Source organism: Ciona robusta, chromosome 3, assembly GCF_009617815.1.
Source record: "Ciona robusta chromosome 3, ASM961781v2".
Classification (NCBI taxonomy): domain Eukaryota; kingdom Metazoa; phylum Chordata; class Ascidiacea; order Phlebobranchia; family Cionidae; genus Ciona; species Ciona robusta.
In genome coordinates this window covers 7,630,228-7,654,031 of record NC_143237.1, presented here as the reverse complement: position 1 = coordinate 7,654,031, position 23,804 = coordinate 7,630,228, and the positions used below count along the sequence as shown (strand labels likewise).

Below are 23,804 nucleotides of genomic sequence, written 5' to 3'. Positions count from 1 at the left end.
CGTTTTTGATATAGTAGGGTGGGGAAAGATGGGACACCTTTAGCACATAATATCCAAATGTTGTGATCGTGTTTTAAACAATTAACAACGGTCTATGGGAGTAGTGAGGATACGGTTTTACTATTCTTTGACTGTTCTTTGCTTACCACTAAATAAGACGAGATAATGGAATCAAAAGGCGTCCCATCTTACCCCACTCCACCCTATTATATCTAATAAAGCGACATTGATCGAACTCTACATACTTGTAGGTATTTACGGTTTGTTAAACATATCACATTACATTGTATAATGCCACAAGCAAAATAAAGTCCATAATATAAAACTAAGATGAAAATCTGTTTATGCAACTGCTACCCAAGTAAGCATACACGAAGTAGATTAATGTTCCTGCCACACTGCATCCTAACTAATGATGTACATTAACTATAATTGTAACCATTACAAATGATTACATATACCATGTCAAACACATGCATAAGCGATGGTTAAATCGATTGTTACTTTGTCTCATAGAAGCAATTATTCCACACTGCTATTATACCAGGTGCGCTGAATTAAAACATCTCTGATAAATTTTAACGAACTAATAAATAATAGCAACTTACTCAGAATAGCGCTAGACTGAATAACACAATTACTACTGTGTGTAAAGGACAAACTAAAAAAGTTACTCCCACGATTCGACCTTTAAAATCTAAATATATAGTAGGATTGGGGAAGATGGGACACCTTTTCGTTTAGTTTTCTCTTTTTATTTGGTAGTAAACAAAGAACATTCAATGAATTATAAAACCGTATCCTCACGACTTCCACAGACTGTTGTCAATTGTTTAAAACACGATCAGGCTATTTGAATATTATATGTTAAAGGAGTCCCAATCTTCCCCCACTCTACTATATAGCACCTACCACGAGCCAATTACATATACCGCATTTTGCCACTTCTTTTTCATATAAACGCCTCTAGTTCTGCATATTTACAAAAAAAGGCGTTTAAAACTCGATAAAACGCCTGGTCACTCGATCACGAAGTTAATAAATGTCACACAACACTAACAATCCGGCAGCTTACTGTGATGTCATAAACTTAACCGGAAATCTAGAACGTGTTTCTTTGTCTCCTGCGGTTTATTTGAAGGAGACAGTTTTGTTGAAACCGGGGATGCAAATTTGACACGCTTCCAGCATGTCTGCGACGTAATAAACAGTTTCTGAATGTGAAGTTCGGGAAAAGCTGTAAATAATAGGCTGGGGTAAGATGGCCCATCTTGTTCTTTAGTGCCTGATTTGGCAGTGAACAAAAAATACAGAACTATATAACCATATCTTCACGGCTCCAATGAGCGTTGTTAGTTGTATAAAAAAAACGATTAGAAAATTTCGGATTTGGGTGTTATCGGTACCCATCTTACCCTACAGTATTATATCTTTTAACTGCTTGCCTCTTTACACTGAACTTAACAGACTTTACTTGACATAATCTATATCTGCAAGTTTTGTTTGCACTGCCTACAACGGCCGGAAGCTTAATATTGATTTTGGTGCTGTGGCAATCTTTGCGCAGTGAAGTACAAATCTCAACGGCAAAAACTGTAGTGTTTTATAATGCTAGGTGTAAAACAAAGACATACCTGAAATATCGATCTGAATTTAAGCTGGTGGTATACGAATTTTACCTAAGAAGATACTCGCCGGTAATATATAGGGCAGAGTGCACGAGACGTCCGATTTGAGTTCAAATTACTTTTCTCGTCTTACATAATCTTAGGCACGCAACCTTACCCAACACAAAACAATGTAAAAACAAAGCTTTCCTAAATTGTATCAACGCTAACCTTTGCCACATCATGTGGTTCATGTTTAAACAATATCAACTGTCTTTCTTTGAAAGAGAGTCAATGAGAGACAAGAGAAAGTTTTTGTAAACAGATGAGTGAAATACAAATATATCATCGCGTGAGAGCTCATTGGTGCACGAACATGCCGCTGTCCGACCTGGTTCACCCACATTTCATTATTTATATATATACATTACTGTTTACCTTTATAATTTCAGGATGCAAATCAGTAATAGACATTATTTTTTTTTGCTATAATGCGAACTTGGGAAAATTTACTGAACGTTTCTTTTCAAACTAAAGCCATTACGACAGCAACAGTTCTCCCAAAACAAACTAAATGGTAATTTCTAACCCCAGTCTACAAAAATATTGTTTTACCGGCTGCGATCCTTTGAACGAAATCGTCGGTTCCACGGTCCCTTGCTACTAAGCCACGAACGCTGCTGAATGTAAACAGAGCTCTTTCAAAAGCAAATATTTTAGCTACCGGCAATCTTTCGACGGCACTATCATCACAATATATAGAGTATTATAGGCGATAATACACTTTACAACCGCTTTAGTCGACAATGGAATTAAACCGTAAGCTATTCATTAGTGTTAAAAAATTGCCCTGGGCGAATCCTATTTGGCTACCATGTGTGTATATACCACCATTAATCACCTATTAGCAAGTTCTCGTGCAAGTTACCTATACCTTAATATATTAAAGTCATGGAAATTGGTTCGTTGGGAAAACGCATTTACAAAACAGGGTAAAGTCTCACAACCAACGTACGTAAGCTATGTAGAGTTAGCGCCTGAAATACTTTAGTGGCTTTAAACATGGTGGTTTATATAGCCGTAGGTAACGCCTCAACGACCACCTTTTAACACTGTAGTTCCCGCCTTGTAAATGTTAAAAGTACTCTGTATCTGATAATGTCAACTACAGTTCTAAAAATGTAAACAATTTTCGACTCTTGTCCACTTCTAAATCTCGTGCACGTCCAAATTGCTGTCAGCGATGACAAAGAATAAGTTGCAAATGGTGAACAAGCAGTTTATCCAAACTAAATCGCTGTCGCTTCACGCTCTATTGGCATACCCAGTGCCCAGCAGCGAAGTGAACTCAAACATCGAATAGTTCTGGCGTATTCTATTATACGTCGGCAGCATACTTGCTCTTTGTTATTCGCCACACCATAAATACTTTACTACTTCTGCAGAAAACGCTAGGTTATGGATAAAACCTTCCTTCTTTCACTCTATTATCCTAAATTTCCAATCGGTTAAGCACCAGAGAACTGCGCGCGGCACAAAACGAGAATAAAGTATGTTTCCATGACGTCATGTTCCCAAACCAACAATTGCCATTTACAGCGAACAGCAATAGTCGTGGTCAGACGCAAGCTCCTTGTTCTCGCTCAAACAACCGAAGCTGGAACGACGATCGGAAGTCAAGACTCGCCAAACCGAATACCGCAAGTATTACTTACCCACAGAACCAAAGCTAGCAAAGGAAACAAGCATATCAAAAATGTGGGAATACCTGGTTTGAATGAACTGTTTGAACGGGACAGTTTGAATGCGACAAATATTTACATTAGAATAGTAGCACGTTAACTACTTCTAAATTTAACCAGTTTTCCAATACAATTCTGCAACTGCAACATAAAGTCAGACGATACAGTCGAATATTATGCTGCAAACTTCAAAAGAACAGCAATTAAAACAGATCTTCTCAAAAACAGAACTTTAATAATTGCGTAATTCAGACACGTTAAAATATAACATTTACAAAAATTATGTTTGTGAAAAATTATTCTTGTGAATTTCTCGCGAATCTTTATTTTTCGACGTCATCACTCCGCCTTCTTCTATACCTTCTTCTTCTCTCTCTCAGCCGAGAGAGCTCTTCTTCTGAAAAATCTTCCTCATCTCTAATGTAACCTACAACCACTCGAAACGTTAATAGCTGCGTTTAGTTGTCTTTGGTTTCTTAAGTGTAGCGACCTTTTATTAGCGCGTAAATAAATGAACAGTTTTATTCTAAAGCATGTTTTAACGTCGTGCTATGGTTATCCCGTATTTTAGTGTGTTTTTTTGCATTGGTTCAATATTCACCAACGTAATTCAACAGAAAACAAGCGATATGGTATAAAACCTTTAAAAGTTCTTATGTTATTTTATGCGGCCAGCCAACCCACAGAATTCAATACTTGACTATGCGTTCTTACCCCGTCTTTTACATTCCAATGTATCAGGAATTCCAATTTCCCAAAAGTGTTCTGGGCTCTTAGGTGGCGCAAACACGTGACGATGACGACACACGTTACGTATTTTCTCCGCACGTTTACGAGGAGATAAGTCACTATATGATGAAAAAATAATATCAATGGTAAAGCTTAAACGATCTTACAGGAGCTTTGTAAAAATTAAAAATCATTTGAGGATTGAGACAAAGAACAGCCTACTTTTGGCCTGCGACCTAGGGGCTGAGAAGCGCTGTGTTAAAAAAAACTGAAGGATTTCAATCTTCGCTACCGTAATTGCAGCGACAAATAAAAAAGGTAAAAAGCCAAAATGATAAAATATGCTTACCTGAAGTATTCCTCACACTGTGCACAGGTTTGAGCATCAAGTTTATTTCTTTCATCCCGTTTACGGACCACACTTTGATATTTAAAACTTGGTTTGTCATTTTTCTTTGGAGCAAGGTCAAAACTGTCGCCAAAGTTTTCATCATGATCAGTAGTGCAATCTTCTGGGATCATAGTCTCATCCACGCTAAAAATCAAAGAAGTTTGGTATAATATGACCATGGGTTATTTTTCATACACTTTGTGCTCGCTCCTGAGCTACCTATGTAACTTTGAGAGTCAAGTTTGTCTTTCTTACTTGTAATTTGGACAACCCATTAGTAATTAAAAGGTCCATACCCCACATGAATAGCAGCATCCATTAGGCATTGAACCTGGTATCCTTTGTCTATAATGCAAGTGATTTAACCCCAATGCATTGCTGTGACAGCGAACAAATAAGTGGTAAAAGTGCATGTATAACTATTGTATGTATGTTTTTTTTTATAGCAACTACTATTCAATATTGGTATGATGCACTTACTCATTACATATTTTACTTTGTGAAGTTTTCTTTGCCATTTTTTTCTTTGGTTTAAAATCATCTTCATCATTTAAAAAATCATTAAAATTTTCTGGTTGTTGTTGTTGTTGTTGATCATCAAAACCATCAACCTCCAATCTCTCAACATTAACCTCCAACCTTGTACAATCCAAGTCGGAAATATTGGGAACTGCAATGTCAGTTTTTTCGAACAATTCATCCAAACTGTCGTTGGCTTCTTTTAAATCTCTGCTTTCCTCCTGGTAAAGTATTCAAGTTATTTAAAAATAATTTCACTGATAAATACAGTAGTTACAGACCACAGTGTTCTCTAGTCATATAGTAGTGTGGGGGAAGTTGGGACACCTTTTAACTCTATTTTCTCGTCCAATATAGTAGTAAACAAGGAACTTTCAAAGAATTATAAAACTATATGCTCAAGACTCCCATAGACCATTGTTAACTGTTTAAAACACGATCAGGATATTTGGATATTATGTGACGAAGGTGTCCCATCTTCCCCCATCCTACTATATATATATATTAAAGTTTAAATTGATAAGATCAGATTGGTCTTTATTCAGTAACCATTTAAAATATTGTTCCCAAACCACATAGGTCATGGACAATATCCAAAGTACTAGTTGTATACAGTTTCTTAACATAACATAAGGTTCAGAACATCTTAATTACATTTTCCCACTTTTATGTTAATCACATTTTAAATCACAGAAATCTATTATTAAACAGAAATGAGACTGATAGAATATATAAAAATGTAAAACATAAAACATACATCAGAAGAACTATCCACATTTATTGGAGATAACGAGGACCTGGGTCTGAGTTGATAGGAAGATCCAAAGTTTTCATCATTTTCATCTTCCAAACCATTGTACTCATGCGAAGAATCTAAAAAATCACAAAAAACACAGAGTTTTCTCAGAAGTTGGACCCCAAAAATAAATATGCTTCAGTGGAAATCTTATCTGGAACAATTTTGAGCAAGTATATTTATATATTGCCAAGACTTTTTTGAAAAAAAGTTTTCACTAAAAACTGCAAATGTCATAGTTTTGTGTCTAAATCAGAGAAAAGAATAGGAAAAATGGCAACATAAATACTGAGTATGAACACTGAACAGTTTGGGCATTTATTCAAACAAATATATCACTCACCACTTTCATTATCACTTAAGTGTAATTGAAAACTGGTTCTTGAACTTGATTCACTTGGAGTACCCTGTATTAATATAACAAAGTATCCGTATGGTAGGTTGGGGTAAGATGGCCCATTTTTATTTACTTTTAGCGTCCCATTTGGTAGTAAGTATTTATAGAATTATATAACCATATCCTCAGAGCAACTCTATAAGAGCGTTGTTAATGGTTTAACTTTAACAGATGATCAGGAAACATAGGATAACGTGTGCTAAAGCTGTATACACAGTAACTTTGCATACCTTCGTTGCCGGGTTATTATTGAAATTATATATAGTAGTAGACTAGTAGTGACAAAACACTAAGCGCCAAATACGCGTAGGCAGCGTCTATGTACGAACTACCAGCACGGAGGCGGCCCTCATATACGAGTTAACAAAATATATGTTATTTTACTAGTCATATTAATTGTTGTCATAAAAACAAACAATCTGAAAAATATCAAAATTAACGAAATTTAGGCATGCGTTCAGCACTTCAGCTCGTGGTATATTTGGTCATACATTGACAGCATGTGTAGAATCTATTATATAGTTGTTTTGTGTTCGCAATTGTCCTATTTATGTCACTTTCAACATGTGAGCCCGTAAAATCAGGTCAATCGCTGTTTAAAACTGAATTAAATTAATGTCAGTATGACTGTATTACAACGGCCCTAATATAGTTATAGGTAGTATTATGACGCGCATGTATTATGATATCATAATTTATGATATTCAGCACTAAGCTTCCCCTACGCACTAGTTTTCAAAACTCTGCGCCTACACTGTGTAGTCGGTGCCTACACTGTCACCATGGAAGCAAAATCAAATTTAATTACTTCCCCTACCCATACATTATACACACTACTAAGCTATAATGACACTCAAATCAATAATGAAACGTATATTGTTCCTTGTCCGGAAAGATAAAGAAATCCCGTGTTGCCTTATCAAGTTTTTAACATTAAAAAATACTCTTTTAGAATTGTGAAGATCGGAATATATAATTATGTAAATATTCTTTGCTTACTACCAAATGGGATAATATGTCCCATCTTACCCCACCTGTAAGTTATATTCACCTCTTTTAATGTTGTCCTGTTCCTCAGACTTCCTTTATAATTAGCACCCCCAGTATTCACATTTTTTAAAAGGCTCGGACTATCTGATGTATGATCCCCACCCTTACCATCGTGGGTGGTATCCTTTTTAAATTTCTTTGCAAAAAAAGAATTTTTCACGCTACCAGAATATCCACTCAGTATTGGTGAGGCAGGGATGCATAACTCTTCATCTAAAAAGTAATTTTTTTAAAGTTTAAACAAGAATTTGTGTTATCATATTTGTAAGTAAAATCCTAAAAAAGTGTAACAGTAACATACTAACATACATCATACCCTTTTACTTTTATATATAGCAGGGTGGGGATAGACGGGACACCTTTAGCACATTATATTTAAATATCCTAATTGTGTTTTGAACAGTTTTATAATTCTTTGAATGTTCTTTGTTTGTATTACATGGGACTAGAAAACAGAATGAAAAGATGTCCCATCTTCTTCCACCCAAATACATATACTTGGGTTGAACCTTTTACCAAGCTACACATACCTGATTGATCTGGTGCCCATGTTTCATCAGGGTCATGATCTGAATCATTTCTTGAAGATGTAGCGTGACCTTGAGCGTCTTCACACTTATTTCTCGGCTTCTTAAAAAATGAATGGGGAGATTTTTGTTTTTCCATGCATTTTCGCTTTGCAAGGGGCTTAGTGAAAACGTGGTTCCTTGATTTAGGTTCAGATCTTATTTCAGTAGCATTATTTTCTCCACTGCTGACTTCAACTTGACAAGTATCTGGTGCTAGTATCACATACGGTTCTTCTCTGCTTTGAGTAGCGGGACGAGGAAACAGAAGAGATTCAGCAGCTGCATAAAAACTTTTATTAATAACTCTAATTAGGAATCAATATGATAAATGCATGCCAAACCTAATGTAAACAAATGTAAGGCGGACCAACTTTAAAGTGTTTCATAATTAGTGTAAGCGACATACCAACGAAAAGTCAAAATTTGTGTATTAATAGAAATGCTCAAATGTGATGTAAATTTATCACTAAAGTTTTAAACAAAAAACAGCTTCTGAAAAACTGTGTGTCTAAACAGCATATTAAAATTGTCACTTCTGTTGGTATGCACTTTAAGATTTTAACCAACAAAGTTTTGACTAAACTTCTTTCAGTGATGGGCTTCTCATTTATAATATATTCAACATCTAATTTACACCAGGCTAAACAAACTCAAAAATAGACAAAACATCTTCACAGGTTCCTACCATTTTTACTCATCTTTTTGTTACAACTGTGTAGCTTCACCAAAGCTTCTTGTGCTCTAAATATATGGAACAACAGATTTAACAGAAATATTAATTACTAAAATCCGCTAGGCTAGTTTAATGCCATATTATCTCTCATGTTATATCATTATCCAGTTGTCCTAGAGTATGTCACAATATTAATAATAAAAATAATATATATTTCTTAAAAATAGTGTTACGTTTGTAATTTCTTCTTATATTCATCACATCTTTGCTTCTCCTCAGACAAAACAGTAGCGAGGGAAGCTTTAACATTTTGAAGAGATTGAAGCTCAAACTTCAACTCTTTCACCTCTTTCTGCAGCTTCTCTATCTCTTCATTTTGAGCATAAAACGTTTTTACATCTGAAAAAAAAATTGATTAAAGACTTTAACACTTAAAATAAATTACTTCTGTGAAAATATATACAGAGATGTAAGAGTTAAAACACTATAGACAGCAAAAGGACAATTTAAATTAAAAATGTGAAAAAAAAATTAAAAATTTTGATTATGGAATCCCTGATCTAGCTCATAGCTGAAGTATTCCTAAGTAGCAACCCATTAAATATTTACCATGTTCTTCTTTAGCTAAAAGAGACTTTATAACTTGTTGTAGGGCATCCACAAGCACAGGATTTGTTGTTTGTGTTGTAGAATCTTGCAAGCAACAAAATCGACAATTAACGACCATTTCGAAACACTTTTTAATCTAAAAAAAAAGTATTAGTAACTCTAGTCTAGCGCTTTCACAAAAGACGGAAAGATTTGTTGTTTGGAAAATTTGTAAACAGACAACGGGGAAGCACCAGTACAGAGAACTTTGTTGCATATCGGATTTCTATAGATATTAAAATAAACGCTTTTGTACGTCATGTAGGGAAAGTCATACCCAGTGTTAATAAATATACAAAATAATATATTAATATATGAACATATATTAATATATGAACATATATTAACATTGGTCATATCATTCGCACCGAATAAAACGCTAACGAGATATTTCACAGACATATGCTCTCCTGGTTTTAAATGAGTGACAACTTATTTTGATTAATGTTTAATGGTTTTGCATTCGATGCGCGAGTTTATCGAATGCATGCTATATATATGGTACATGCACTTGTGTGAAATGGAAAAGGTGTCATGGCAGTTCGTTCAATGGACGTGTGAAACGACAAAGGCCAGACGTGTGAAACGGAAAAGGTGTCATGGCAGATCGTCCAATTGCTACTTCTGATCGCGGTGTTAACTTAAGCAATTAACAGGATGAGAAATGTAAGCATAAAGTAGCCACCAACAAAACAAGAGATCAGTTTTAGCGTTTTGTAGCTCATAAGGTCACAATTTACGGCTGTTGTAGCCCACCCTGTGTGCGAAGATTAAAATATGTGTACATATAGAGGGCTTTCGCTCTAATAAATACACAATTGGGCCATTGAGACAGTTCAATGTGAACTATTAATAGAATTCTCCAAATAAATTGGCCCATGTGGTTTAAAACATGATTGTTCAAATGTTTAAAATATTGTTTTACTAATGTTTAGTCTGTCCCACAGCAAAACTCTACCGGAATATTGGCGTAAAACATCGTATACCCGCATAAATATTTCACAGCGTTTAAATGAAAAGCAGAACGACGTGAAGTTTAGAAACAACAGTGAAGGTTTTATTCAAACGCTCTACTTAGCGATACAGTTTATACAGCCTAGCCTAAAGCGTAATATTCTGCAGAGCATTACACGACCTATGGCATCACGGTTAGCTAAAATAACAACGTTGTGGTCTTTTATTTGCAACCTTCCGTCACTGCGGTGTAGCGCAAGAAGGTATTGCGGCCAGACGCGGCGCAATTTAACCTATACGGTACATAAGCTGCCATATTAAATAGTTTTAACTATACAGAGCGAAGTTGTTTTTTCACTGCTAAAGTTAAATTCGTATTGCGTAAAGATCAATAAAACTAGGCGCTCTGTAGTATATAGGCTATATACAGCTCATATTCAAATAAACAGTATGTAGATCTCTAAGGTACTTCTTCAATGTTTTTCTTTGTCCGCAAAATGAAACGTGCCACTTAGCTATCATCTAGATCGGAAACTAACGTCATGTAGGTTGATTGTGGTCTGTTACCCGAATAACGAAGTGTCACCACAGAGGAAACAGCTTCACATGTTATATTTACGTTTGCGCAAAGTCTTGCATGAAAGTCTGAAACGTAGTAGGTATAGATTTTGTCTTGCTTAGATTTAAAAGCATATGGTTTCGTTCCATACAACAGGATGTATATAGAATAAGAACTAATATCGGCATATCTTACCGCAGTAAGCCTAACAAAATCAATAGAAACCAGCAGGCCGATTCACACTTTACAAAGAACCAAGGTTTTAGACGCTGGGTATTGTTGCCAAACACCAATAGAGCTGTGCAGCGGCAAAGTATAAACGATTAAGAAAATATGCTTGTAATAGGGAAACGCTGTAATCTCAAAGATAGCTAATGTTTCTATATTAAAACTTGTTCATTTGTAAGCGCTTTGCAGATTGGCCTATTCTGAGGTCCGTAGTGTATATAGTATAGGTTGTGTATATAGGGTAGATGGGTCACTTTTTTATGTTTCTTGTATCAGTTGGTATAAAGTAAACAAAGAATATTCAAAGAACTCTAAAACCGCATTTCCACGACTTCCATAGACCGGTACTATATTTAGTAGAGGAAATTAAACTTAACAATGAATGCCAACGAAAATGATCAGTATTCAGACACAATGATACAGCAGAACAAACCTAAGATAGCAAAAGAAAGTGGCTGGCGTTGGGTAGTGGTGTTGGCAAGTCTGGTTTTCATAGCTATTAGAACTGGAACGGAAAGATGCTACTCCGTGTTCTATCTGAGTCTTATGCATAAGTACAACATTGAATACGCAGAAGTGTCCCAACTTATGAGCACTTTCTACATCGCTTATGGCTGCTCAGGTTTGTGGTTTTACCAGAATGATTCTACCTTTATGATGCAGCAACGAAACTTGGCTAGCTGTAATATAATACAGCGAACTTAATGTATGAAGTTATTGTTGCAAAAAAACAAAGTGTCAATGAGTAATCCAATTGCTGTTATATTGCAAATTTTATAATGTTAAATTTCCAATAATGTAATCCTTGCATACAAGAATCGTCTTACACTCAACTTTTGCTACATATAAACACAAGCATGCTGGTGAACTGAAGTCAGCTGGTTAATTAGTAATCGTTTCTGTAAGTGTGCGATGTGACACCGCACCTATACAATTTGAACATTTTAAACGTCATTGACTGAAAAGCTAGTTCAATTTCTATTATATGACTTAACCTTGGAAATCCCGTGGCAGCGAAACATAATACCAACATTCTCTCAGGCATACTTGCCGCGCCTTTAATCAAATGGGCGGGTTGCAGAGCGTGTATGATGACCTTAGGTATCATAGCATCAGTCTCATGCTTCATTGGGTCTCTACCCGGTCCGTTTTGGAAGATTGTTTTGTGCAATGGCCTTATACCAGGTAAACATGTAAAACCGTACTATTATTAGTTGCGAATGCGATAGTTGGTTTAACACTCCATCCCATACTTCACCATATGTTACAAGCACTTGAGTACGTCCGTGTACTTATAGTGCAGATAGTGCTGTCGTTTTTATTTATGATTTCAAGCAAAACCAAACGTTATCGAACTACCTTGTTATGACATCGGGGCTATGCATTAGATATTACACATATTGCATTTAATTTAAACCGTATATAAAACTGTTTGCATGCATGAATGTTACTTATCCATCCTTGCGTGGCGGGGCAATGGCAGTCGTTAATACGAATGTACTGTTTTATACACCATATGTATGACACGTATCGAGTGGTTAAAGCTAACAGCAGATGCCACGCTTTTATTATAACCTAGATAAAAGTGTAGTAACATTATGCACGCGTTACTTTCAGGAGTGTGCTTTGGGATCCAAGTCGTGATCGCATTTACTGCTGTAAACCAGCGGTTTAAAAGCCAACTGAACCTGGCGAATCAACTCATTTGTCTTGGGTTTGCTGCCGGTTCTTTCCTATCATGTCCACTTTACCAGGCATTAGTTGAAAATTACACGGTGAACGGTGCGCTAATGGTAAGCGGGGAGTTCTGTTTATAGAATTGTACGCCTTGCATTACAAGAGGTATAATACCAATATTGAACATTATCGGCATTTAGCTTGGTCGCACGGCATGACGACTCCCGGGTCCGAGATAGCCATATATATACAAACTATTGTGGATAAGTTCGCAGTCATGGGTGTGTGAAAAGGGCGGCGAACTCAATTTACACAATTACTTCCGCGTTTAAAAATTACTCATGGATTGTTGGTAACAAAACAACCCCCCCCCCCTCCAAATGACAATGAAACTATAACATATGTTTAAACACATTTAAACAGGTTATATCCGGGTTCTACTTGCATACCATTGCTTCAGGGGCGGCGATGTGGCCTTTAGATAAGAAACCAAAAGCTGAAGAAATTAATGCTTTTAGAGCTGGAACAACAGACGAAATTGAATCCACAGGGGTATGTGTTTCATTGCAATAACTTAATTTAATACACTATAAATATACATTGTGGTTTCAGATAAAACGTAATGGCACGGCCAATGTACGAAGAGCAAGTCGCATGTTTCAAAGTGTGAGGCATTCGTTTGGGTTGAATTTATTCTGCCGACCCGAATTTTATCTTGCAGTGTTTGTGTATGCGTGCCAAATCATAGCGTTGTCCGCGGTATTTTCTTTTCTAATTCCATGCGCAGTGACAAGTAAGTTAAACTTGTTATATAACGACTGATTTTCGCGATATTATTAGAGAAAGAATTTCTTTTATAGAAATGTAGTATAAAACTTTTAAATATAAATATATATATCACCCAAAGCTACAGCTGTGGTCTTGGTGTATATTTGTCCAAGAAGGAAACAATTCAACTCAACAAAAGTGGTGATCCGATATTACGCGATTGGCATTTGTGCTTGTTTCCGGGGTTTAAGTCAAATCCTTATAGTATTATTATATAGCAGAGTGGGAAAGATGGGACACCTTTTCGTTCTATTTTCTGGTCCCATCTGGTAGTATAGAAAGAACATTTAAAAAGATTATAAAATCGTATCTTTACGACTTCCATAGACCGTTGTCAATTGTTTAAAACAAGATCAGGATATTTGGATAATATGTGCTATAAAAGTGTCCCATTTCCTCCCACAGTTGTATATATCATCATACTGTGATTACCGTCTCCAAATAATAGAATCATTATAAAAAAAACTATTTCGTGCTAATCAACTTATATTTTCTATAGAATTCTCTTTAAACAAAACACAAGCGTCTTTCCTACCCTCGGCAGAAGCAGTGGGTGAAATGATTGCAAAATTTATTTGGGGAATTTTCTTTAATAGAATACCGAAAAGATGGCAGAAACCCGTTGTCGTAAGTATTATTGTGGAGTGATTTGGTATATGTGCTCGTATATTTAACGCATTTATTGAGGTTTCTTTTTTAAGGGTTTATAGTTTTTAATTTGTTAAGGTTTAATTAAATAATAATTAAAATCGAACTGCGCGCGAACTTTCTTTCCAATCGACGAGACTACATATTTTTTTTTAAATTACAAAGTCATTCTTTTTAATCAGGCCTAATAAATATACTGTTGCAACTAAAGCCTGTACATTTTTCCCGATTTCAAAGTTTTAGGCTTATAGGCTAAAAGAGCTGGTTGAGTATTTTCCAGATGTAGGATAGAAATATATAGTAGGGTGGGGGACGATGGGACAACTTTAGCACAGAATATTCAGATATCTTGAACGTGTTTTAAACGAATAAAACGGAATGATAAGGTATTCCATCTCCCACCACCTTACTATGATAAAAAGAGCTAGCGAGGTGAATTTATAGAGTTAATTTTTTATAGATCTAATTTTCTGCCACATAGACTTAAGTTTCTGTTCTTTGATTTTCCCCAAACCTAATATCCAACTTTTTAGTGCTGTCACTTTCTGGTTGCGTCTGTGCTCCTTGCGATTCTCCCTAGCGTAAGAGGATTTCCGTCTCTTCTCTGCATTTGTGCTACATTTGGCCTGATGGTTGGAGGAATAGATGGATTTTATTCATGCGTCTGTATTGAAGTTTTCGGCACCGAGGCCTTTGCTGCAGTGTTTGGTTATACCAATGTTGTAGCTTTCGGGTCAAGCTCCGGGTTTTTGCTTTTAATTGGTAATTATCCAGTGTTGATGGATATAAGGGTGGGGGAAGAAGGGTCACCTTTATAATATTGAAATATCCTAAACGTGTTTTAAACACTTAACAACGGACCATGGGAGGCGCCAAGATACGGTTTATAATTCTTTGGGTGTTCTTTGATTACTACCTAAGGGGACTAGAAAATGGAATGAAAAGTTGTTCTATTTTTCTTCACCCTATTATAATGGGTTGGGGTGGGATGGTACGTGTTTTATTTGTCCTTTACCGGCCTATTTGGTAGTAAACACTTAAGAATATTTGTATAAATTTTTTAACTGTATCCCCGGTACTAACGGTGGTTATCTTATCGAAGAGTAGGCTAGTAGTTCGGAATTATAGTAGGGTGGGGGAAGATGGGACACTTTTAGTACATAATATCTAAATATCCTGATTGTGTTTTTAACAATTAACTACAGTCTATGGAAGTCGTGAGAATATGGCGTTATAATTCTTTGAATGTACTTGTTTACTAATTGGGCAAGAAAATAGTATAAATACGTGTCCCATCTCCCCCCACCCTACTATATATATAGACGGAGATTTTTAATCAATCGTGTTCACAGGTGGAATTATCGACTCAACGAAAGATCCTTCCGTTGCATTTTACTTTGGTTGTGGTTCGTACGTTTTGGCTGCCTTCTTATTATTTTGCCTTAACCAGCGTATTTCCAATAGTTCAAAAAAGGTTACGAATGCATAAAACATATCATTTGTAACCGGAACGTAGTCTATATCCTTTGTCTCCTGTACTTGGGTACCGCTGGCTTAGTTCAGCTACATATAGTGTCAATTAAAACACTGTGATCCAACTGTGAGTCTGCACTTGCCCTGCAAACATCACGAAATTGTACGTTTCTATTTACTCTACAGCATCTTCAGGTTTTTAAAACATAAATCGTAACAGCTTACACTGCATCGTACCAAGCTATTCTGCCTTCTAATAACCTGTGACGGTTATTTGTTGGTTTCATGGCCCTTAAATTTTACCAGTGTTCAAACGCATGATATTAGAAAGTTCAATGCAATTGTGTAAATAAAAGCTATAGAAATTTTGTTTAAAACTTACCGTTCTGCAATAAAGTTACAGCTTGATAAAATGTTTAACATACCCAATGGTGATTTGTGCAAAACTGTCAGTTTGTCTGCCCTGTTTGTAATGCGAGTGTAAGATAGCGTACGATCAAAAGTCTGATTAATACAGTCATTGTAAGGTTATGATCGACGGTTGATAACGTGAAACTGACCTTTCTAAATCGTGCTACAACAGATAATAACTTTACCAAATCCTCACATCACATACTCTATCATTTAACAAATAAATTTTCTGAATGTTGAATCCAATTTATCAGCTAAAAAAACAGGATTTGCCATTTTTGAGCAACAGTACAGAAATTCAGTGGATGAAACATATTTTAACCAGCGTAGGATATTTTAAGTGCTGTGTTTTCCACTTCAAGAGTAATTACCACGTTGATCAGCCCCCCGCTTGAAGTACATATCTTCATTTAATTTTAGATAAATTCTATTCCATGTATCAGGTTTTCCGCATGCAGAGCCAACGGGTTGGATACTTGGCTTTACTATATTCTGCAACATTTTGGTAATATCCGAAATTCCAAGACGACTCTCCCTTTACAACAGTTTGAGCGGTGCCAAGTGGTTTCTAGAAATACAGATATAATTTACCAAAAAAATGTTTATTTAAGTACAAAAAAAGGGCAAACATATTATTTTTAATTATAATAATTACATTTAAATATACTTAAAAACATTAGAACAGTAGAGAAATCTTACTGCAACTTTCCCATAAGGTGAGATATAAGTTTGTCGGTTTCTTTGAAACTTAAAGAATAGACTTGCAGCCTCATCACCAAGTGAAGACTTAACGTAAAAAGCAAAGTCACGAAACTTGTCCATGCTGATTAATAAACAGTCATCATTGCCAACCATGGCAGCATATAAAAGAAGGGAATCATCCATAATTTTTCTGTAAAAAAAGCAAAAAAATATTTTAACTCTTTAGGGATGAGTTATACTATATATATTCTAAAACGGGTGCTTACAAAAAGTCCACTTATAGTTGGTAAAAACTAACACAATTGGTTTAGTTTGAAAGAAGAAAGACTTTTCTTTCAATTTCTGTCCTAAAATGGTATATGTAGGGGTGGGGGAAAATAGGACAGTTATTTATTAGTTTAAAAAACGAACAGGATATTTGGACATTATGTGCTAAAGGTGTCTCGTCTTCCCCACTCTACTATATGTAAAACAATGTTAAGTAATATATAACAGGGGTGAGACTAACAAAACATGCGTTTTGAGTATTAAGACAGAGTTGCAGTTATATTGGATGTGAACCATGCACGAACACACAATAAACATGGAGCATGTTACATAGTACAATACACAACAGGCATCTGCCATCTATCGCTACTGAAAATGTTAATATATAAAGCAAACAGACTTCATGTAATTATTTAAATTCTGGCACAAAACTCACTAAACTGTTAATGTTACATTATAGGTACTTACCTGCTTTTAAAATACATAATACTGGCGACATTGTTCAAATCATTTACATGTTGTTCAATGTGTGGCTGCATTGAATATGGAAGAGGAAGAAATATTTTCATGTTTTTCCTTTTTCTTTTCATGAATTTAATTCCATTATATAGCTGAAAAAAAATCATATATTTTTTTTACAAAAACACTAATATTTCTCTAATAAAATATAATAAATAAAAATTCTAATGTTGAACTTATACCAAACCTTAAAAAACACAATATAGTAGAGTGGGGAGAGACGGGACAGTTTTATAGTAATATAGTAGGGTGGGGGGACATACAAAGTCTACATTTAAAAAGGTTTTTACCAACATTTGATACTCACCAATTTTAAGCCTGGAGTGTTGCTAGTTGCATTGGTCCCCAACACTACATTTAAACCATCAATAACAGCATCAAACGGTCCATGCTCCATTATAAACTCAAGAAACCTCACAGTGATAAACGACATTTTTAATATTCCTTTTTCAGAATCTTCCTCTTTCATATTTCTTAGTTTCTGCAATAAACAAAGCAAAATGTAATGTTTCTTACAGTTAATATTTATTTTACTAATAGTTTGATGGTGATTTACAATTAACTGTTGTTTTATTAATAGTTTTCTTGCATTATGTTTAAGAACAGACAACACTGAATTTCTCATTTCCAGTTTTTGAACAGTTTGCAACGTCTTAAAACGTTAAAAAGTTGAAAATTACTTTTGTAAAAAAACTTTTTTTAGAGCCCTTTTTTAATTTTTTTAGAGACGGTTTAGGTTTTTAGAAAAATTACTTAGAATTTATAAATAAAGGGTTAAGGTTTTGCAACAAAAAAAACATGTTCTCTCTCACCTTCAATGCATAAGGATTGCTTTTCCCATGCACCAACTCCATTAATACTTGCGCAATAATTTCCTTCAAATAATCACTTTCATGTTCCTGGAGATTGGTAGTGATCAACTCTTTGCCAGTTATCGGACAAAACCCTTGTTTGCACCTTTAACATAAACAGTATTATTCGGCCTTAGGATTTAGAATTTTGAAACTTTTAAATTATTCTTTTAAATCTAAAAAAATTACTAAAAAAAAGCAGACAAATAAACTTGTCTCCTACATGGTTCTTACAAAGTTAAATTTCTTTGAAAAAAAACAAACAATTTCAATAAAATTAAAACAATAGATTAAAACATACATGACGTCATTATGTGTCAACCAGTGCGGTGTCCAATTCTCTGATTTAATTCGTTGAAACCAATCCGCCACATGCCCTATGTGGTCCGCTGTAAAACAATGATTTCTTTTGCACCGGTCATTCAAGTAACTTTCAACCACTTTCCTTCTCTCTGACCATGTTGTTGGGTCATCACAGTAGCTGTATGGGGTAAGTGGTAATTTGGTAAAGCCACTACAGCAAATTTAATATATATATATATATATATATATAACAAAAGGTACACAACATAATTTCTCACTTTTCTTTTCGAAAACGATGGGAACATAGAAATATTTAAAGAACTAAGAGAAGGGAATCGACAGAAAAATAAAATTGGGTAAGTGACCATTTGTTAAAGCTAAAACATTAGATTAAGAATATACAATACTAGTTCAGTGAACTTGTTTTAATGTATGGTTATGGCATGAACAAAAAAATTAAACAAACAGAAACATTAGCTAACAAACATTCAAAGTTTATACATCTACAAGATTTTGGTAAAAAGTTTTTTCTCTATTATTTTCCAAAATCTCGTTTAAAAAACAGATTTTTAAATAGTTGTAATTGAAGGTTTACCTCATGCATTGTAGGAAAGGCTGTAATATGGGATCGTTCAAAACAGGCAAATCTTTGAATGATTTCTTGGTATTGTGACTTAATAAAGGAAGCGCAACCTCTAAGTCATTGTGTCTGTAATCAATTTTTTTTAATACAGTGCAGTGGTTGTTCTACTGTGCCGTTTTGCATCGTCACAAAAAACGATCAAATTTGACCAGAAAATAGATTGAAAAAGGTGTCCCATTTCCCCCCACCCTACTATACTATTACGATAGTTAAAATACAATAAAATCTAATAAAAAATATAAAAAAAAACATTTTAGTTTAAGATCAATGCTAGGGCAAAACAACCAGTTTTTTGGTAAACTAAAACAAAATGAGCGTTTACCTGAACGCTGCAATAGCTAATGCTGAAACTAGTTGCAAATCGGTTGGGGAAAGTTTGTGAAACGATTTCATGTAAGGAAATATCCATTTTTTGCAATCCTCATAATCTGGACCAATGTGAGGATGAAATGCAGAAACAACCAACTGAAGGTAGTGCACATTGTGGACCTCTGTGCGGTGCTTCACTTTTCTGTAAAAAGATATTATGGGCTGTGGCAAAGCAGTCAGATCAGTTACCTATCCAAAGGTTTCTACCATATTAATTACCTAATGGGCACAATGTTTCAATCTTGGGTTACATTGTTAAAATGCAGTTACACTTTAAACATAGGAAACCTCATTGATTATTGTGGCACATACAATATACTTGAGCTCTGCTTGTTTATTTAGACCAAGTTTAGGGTTTATGGCTGCTACCACTGCGGGCTTGTGAGTCTCTAAGCAAATTACTTACATTCAATTTGGGTCTTCTAGGAGCTCAGTAAAGAAATCTTAAACCTTGTTAAATTTTGGGACCAAATTCGCTTACCTAAAAATATCAACAACACGTTGTGGGTCTAATCTATCTAGACAAGCCTTGCTGTAAACTGTAAGGGCAGTTTCAGGAACAGAATATCCATCTTCTTCTCTTATAATGTAATCAATTAAAGATTGCAAGAGTGGTGAACGGTGCCAGTCTTTACTTTCCCACAGCTTCGCAGTAGATCTGGGAAGACACATTGGCATCACATTTTCAAATTTAAACATATAGGAGTTACAGAATTTTTAGCAAATCTGGAGTTACATAATTAAAATGCACCGTACGTCATTGTTGTCAAACAAAAAATTGAAGTAACCCTGCTTTAAAAATTGAAGTGACGTCACCTCAGGCTCATGTACCCACAACATTACGCCAATAAGAAAACAACAGATGAACTCCGGAAATAAAACATAAACCTTACCTAAAACATAACTTACAAGTCTGGGATGGTATTCTCCCCTACTTACTAAACTAGTCGGTCACGGTAACTACAGACAACTAAAATTTAGTCAATGTTTTTCATGTTCAATCCGGCGACTAAGTTTCTGCGCATTACTTAGTACAAAAGTTAGTCGGTCAAAACCTACAAATTAAAACTTTAATCAAACAACTAAAAACAAAATCAAATATAGGCGGCGACTAGTTTAATAGCCAAGAATGCCATTCCTGATAACAAATCAAAAAAATGTTAAAAAGCAGTAAATCCATAATTGCCTACTTTATTTTATAAAGTTATATAAATAATTGTGTTTGTATACAATAATGTACCTTGCACTCCCCTTTAAACCAACTACTGGATTGATTTGCAAAACAAACTGAGTTATCACAACTGAGAGAAAGTTTTCATTGTAGTATCCGGTTGCGTTGTAATCAAGAAATATTTGTCGCCATTCGCCTTTTGACAAATACCTGAAGCAGTAAAAACATTAGTAAAAGTAATACAACATTTTAGTTCAGGCATTGGTATCATTCTGCGGATAAGTATTAAATAACAAAACTGACTTATGTTATTTACCTGTTGTGAATGACCACAGCTTTTGGTTCCACGTTTGAATTAGACTTACTTAGCACAGCAGATTTTCGTATATATGGGTTTCGAGTAAAATCTTTGTCTGAAACTAAACTCTTTGGTGGTCTACTACTTGTTACGGCATAACCTCCAACTTCCTTGCGAAGATAAGAAAGTTCCGGGTCCTCATGTTTCTTATTATCACTTGCTAGTACGAGGTTAGCTTTTAGGACTTGTTGCGACATGTTGTTTTCTTCGATATAATACCAGCTCTTTCTTGATATAGGATGTTGAGACCCCTTTCGTAAATTTACCAAAGTCTTGGAAAAACGTCCTGGACTTCTAAGGAACTTGTGGCATATGCCAAACATGCTGCAAAGCCATTAACTAGTATTACAGGAAAATCTGAAGGCACTTTTCTGCAAAATGAGTCGGTGATACAATTTTAATTATGTTAGTGAAGAATCCTCCTCTTACGTTTTCTGCTTGCCGTCAATCCGTCAAACCCCGAACGTAACTACTATTACTAAAGTATTAAGTAATAACCTCTTACTGCCAATCTATTATAACACTTTCCACTAAACGAAGTGCGCTTAAGTTTCTAAATATTGGTACATAAGTAAACCAACGATATAGTAGTACATACATACTCATGTGTTTTGTGCCACCATTCGTCTACTCTATTTGCTGTACTTTTTTTCTAATTTTACCGCGTGCGAGAAGGCCACAGATATGACATTTTAAAATTGGGGACAACTGAGAATTAAACCTCTTCTACCTTTGCTCTTTCTATTGAAATCATTAAAAGAAAGTGGCATTACGTTTTTGCCTTTAGTCTTAAGGTATACACCAAATTGTCACACTGGTGTTATAGGACAGCGCTCTTCAATCGGTGTGTACGGTGCTAGGCAGAGTTCGTATGTAAACATTTATATACGGACTCTGGTTCTAGGGTAAACCAAAAAACGCATGGGGTGCACCAATACAAAAAGGTATACATACAGGGTGTATCACAAACTTGTAACACTAGCAGATATAAGTTTTTTACAATTTTTTTTCTGCGAGTCAATGCTGACGTATCCTGAATGAATCCCACGAACCTTGCAGCCGCGGGGAGGGGAAGACGAGTTAGGGGCCCACTATAATAACCGATAGAAAACAAGTATTTGCATTCTTATACAGGCTACTAATAAATTCTTCTGGGATATATGATAAAATCTTTAAATGGTGACGTCAGAATGTAAAGTATGTTGTTATAATCATCATAGTATGGTGGGGAAGATGGGACACCTTTAGCACATATTCAAAAATTCTGATCGTATTTTAAACAATTAAACAACGGTCTATATGTGAGTCGTAAAGGTGCGGTTTAATAATTATGTGAATGTTGTTTGTGTACTATCAAATGGAACGAGAAAATAGAGTAAAACGGTGTCCTATCTTCTCCCATTCTACTATATATATTGAAACCCACGAGAAGTGTTTTTATCGATTTGCACTAAATTGCACAACAGGTTATTGGGGTGTAGCGATCAACAGGCAGGTCCTATCCGAGTTCCGTCTTCCCCTATCCATCTCCCATAGACCGTTGGTAATTATTTCAAACTTAATCCGAGACATTTGGTTATACTGTGCTAAAGATGTCTCATTTTCCCCCAGTCCATTATCTAATTATATAACTCCTATAAGTTACATTCCGTGCGCCGACGAAAGCGCCCAATGGGCCTATGAAAACGTCATAAAATGCACGCGCAATGTAACCGCATTGCGACGTCGCGCGTGTGTACCGACGTGCGATAACCTATGACTATGACGGGAAATTGAGGGTGATACAAAAAGTGCGGCGTTCATGATGTTGTCGTTTAACTTGTGTGATGAGACGAATCATGGCATGATAGAGTCACGGCGATTGTGTTTCAACCGATGACACGCGTCCCAATATGAGTACAGTGACGGAATAAACAAAGTATTTCCTGAAAATAAATAGGTTAAAGATGAAAATGGTAACTTTATTTTTAACGTCGTATATTTAATGGTATTTTAGTAAAAATAATTTAATACAAATGGGCTACTAAAGGAATCAACATTTAATTTGAAATTGTGTTTACATCCAAGCTGGTTCAGTCGTGTTTAAGTCCGAGTCCAATTTTTTCTAGAACTTAACCTTTTCTAAATAAACTGCTACATTGCGAAAACGTTGCGCAATAACAGCGTTTTAAACCGCGAGGTGTTGAAAAAATAGCCAACGCTGATAAAGGCTTTAGTAAGTTCTGTCTTTCACTTTTTGCCGTTTACGGGATTGTTACAGAAATCATATATATATATATATACATCTACGCCTCTTGCTTACTGAGGTGTATACCACTTTTATATTTAAGTAGGCCCTGATACATACCACCATACCCTTCAGAGTACATAAGCAAGTTAACACAGTGGTTTGGGTTTAAAAATACAAACTTCTAGAAAAATTAGCCTTTTAAGAAAATACAAAACTGGAATATACCGTGTATCACGTAAGTGGAAAGAACTGTTGTAGCCTACCTTTGGTGTACTGTAAGTTGCAACTTACGTAACTTTAAAGTCACCCGTAAATTACCGTAGCGTCGCGTAATCGCTGTCCAGTCTGTAATTTTCCACTCGTTTCACGACCGCACAAGAAAAACGCGTTGAAGTCCGTCGCGCTGCCAAGCAACTCGTTCGTGACGCAACAGAGTTGAAATCTGCCTTCTTCTATGACGCATTCGATCAGCTGTCTCTCACGTGATATTGT

The 23,804-nt window shown here is 35.4% G+C and overlaps 3 protein-coding genes across 3 annotated transcripts; 1 reads left to right on the top strand and 2 right to left on the bottom strand.

Annotated features, from left to right (window-relative positions):
* Positions 1 to 3,562: 3,562 nt before the first annotated feature.
* On the bottom strand, positions 3,563 to 9,261 carry LOC149738781 (uncharacterized). Its single transcript, XM_089874060.1, has 11 exons — positions 9,083 to 9,261; positions 8,707 to 8,872; positions 8,486 to 8,541; positions 7,762 to 8,079; positions 7,233 to 7,444; positions 6,128 to 6,191; positions 5,746 to 5,861; positions 4,950 to 5,209; positions 4,428 to 4,613; positions 4,064 to 4,197; positions 3,563 to 3,776 (listed from the first exon to the last, which is right to left on the bottom strand). The coding sequence occupies exons 1-11, from the start codon at positions 9,198 to 9,200 to the stop codon at positions 3,673 to 3,675; spliced, it is 1,734 nt and encodes a 577-aa protein (XP_089730186.1). The 5' UTR covers positions 9,201 to 9,261; the 3' UTR covers positions 3,563 to 3,672.
* Positions 9,262 to 10,161: 900 nt separating this feature from the next.
* LOC149738780 (monocarboxylate transporter 12-like) lies at positions 10,162 to 16,149 on the top strand. Its single transcript, XM_089874079.1, has 8 exons — positions 10,162 to 11,484; positions 11,904 to 12,047; positions 12,480 to 12,655; positions 12,963 to 13,091; positions 13,152 to 13,332; positions 13,867 to 13,994; positions 14,549 to 14,777; positions 15,368 to 16,149. Exons 1-8 carry the CDS (start codon positions 11,241 to 11,243, stop codon positions 15,502 to 15,504), a joined length of 1,368 nt encoding a protein of 455 aa, XP_089730205.1. The 5' UTR covers positions 10,162 to 11,240; the 3' UTR covers positions 15,505 to 16,149.
* On the bottom strand, positions 16,125 to 21,541 carry LOC149738779 (mitochondrial ribonuclease P catalytic subunit-like). Its single transcript, XM_089874057.1, has 11 exons — positions 21,041 to 21,541; positions 20,794 to 20,934; positions 20,035 to 20,211; positions 19,507 to 19,695; positions 19,137 to 19,250; positions 18,540 to 18,719; positions 18,200 to 18,344; positions 17,695 to 17,868; positions 17,337 to 17,479; positions 16,599 to 16,791; positions 16,125 to 16,467 (listed from the first exon to the last, which is right to left on the bottom strand). Exons 1-11 carry the CDS (start codon positions 21,403 to 21,405, stop codon positions 16,339 to 16,341), a joined length of 1,950 nt encoding a protein of 649 aa, XP_089730183.1. The 5' UTR covers positions 21,406 to 21,541; the 3' UTR covers positions 16,125 to 16,338.
* Between the last annotated feature and the right edge of the window lie 2,263 nt (positions 21,542 to 23,804).

What these genes read in the sequence shown, in the direction of transcription:
- LOC149738781 (XM_089874060.1), bottom strand. Translation starts at nt 9,200, where the DNA reads ATGGTCGTTAATTGTCGATTTTGTTGCTTGCAAGATTCTACAACACAA. An exon ending in ATGTGGATAGTTCTTCTGAT is followed by an intron (nt 5,210 to 5,745) that starts GTATGTTTTATG and finishes ATACTTTACCAG; the next exon opens with GAGGAAAGCAGAGATTTAAA. An exon ending in ATTGGAATGTAAAAGACGGG is followed by an intron (nt 3,777 to 4,063) that starts GTAAGAACGCAT and finishes GAGTGGTTGTAG; the next exon opens with GTTACATTAGAGATGAGGAA.
- LOC149738780 (XM_089874079.1), top strand. Translation starts at nt 11,241, where the DNA reads ATGAATGCCAACGAAAATGATCAGTATTCAGACACAATGATACAGCAG. An exon ending in CGGTGAACGGTGCGCTAATG is followed by an intron (nt 12,656 to 12,962) that starts GTAAGCGGGGAG and finishes ACATTTAAACAG; the next exon opens with GTTATATCCGGGTTCTACTT. An exon ending in ACGAAATTGAATCCACAGGG is followed by an intron (nt 13,092 to 13,151) that starts GTATGTGTTTCA and finishes TTGTGGTTTCAG; the next exon opens with ATAAAACGTAATGGCACGGC.
- LOC149738779 (XM_089874057.1), bottom strand. Translation starts at nt 21,405, where the DNA reads ATGTTTGGCATATGCCACAAGTTCCTTAGAAGTCCAGGACGTTTTTCC. An exon ending in TTAGCTATTGCAGCGTTCAG is followed by an intron (nt 19,251 to 19,506) that starts GTAAACGCTCAT and finishes AATTGATTACAG; the next exon opens with ACACAATGACTTAGAGGTTG. An exon ending in ATTATGTATTTTAAAAGCAG is followed by an intron (nt 16,792 to 17,336) that starts GTAAGTACCTAT and finishes CTTTTTTTACAG; the next exon opens with AAAAATTATGGATGATTCCC.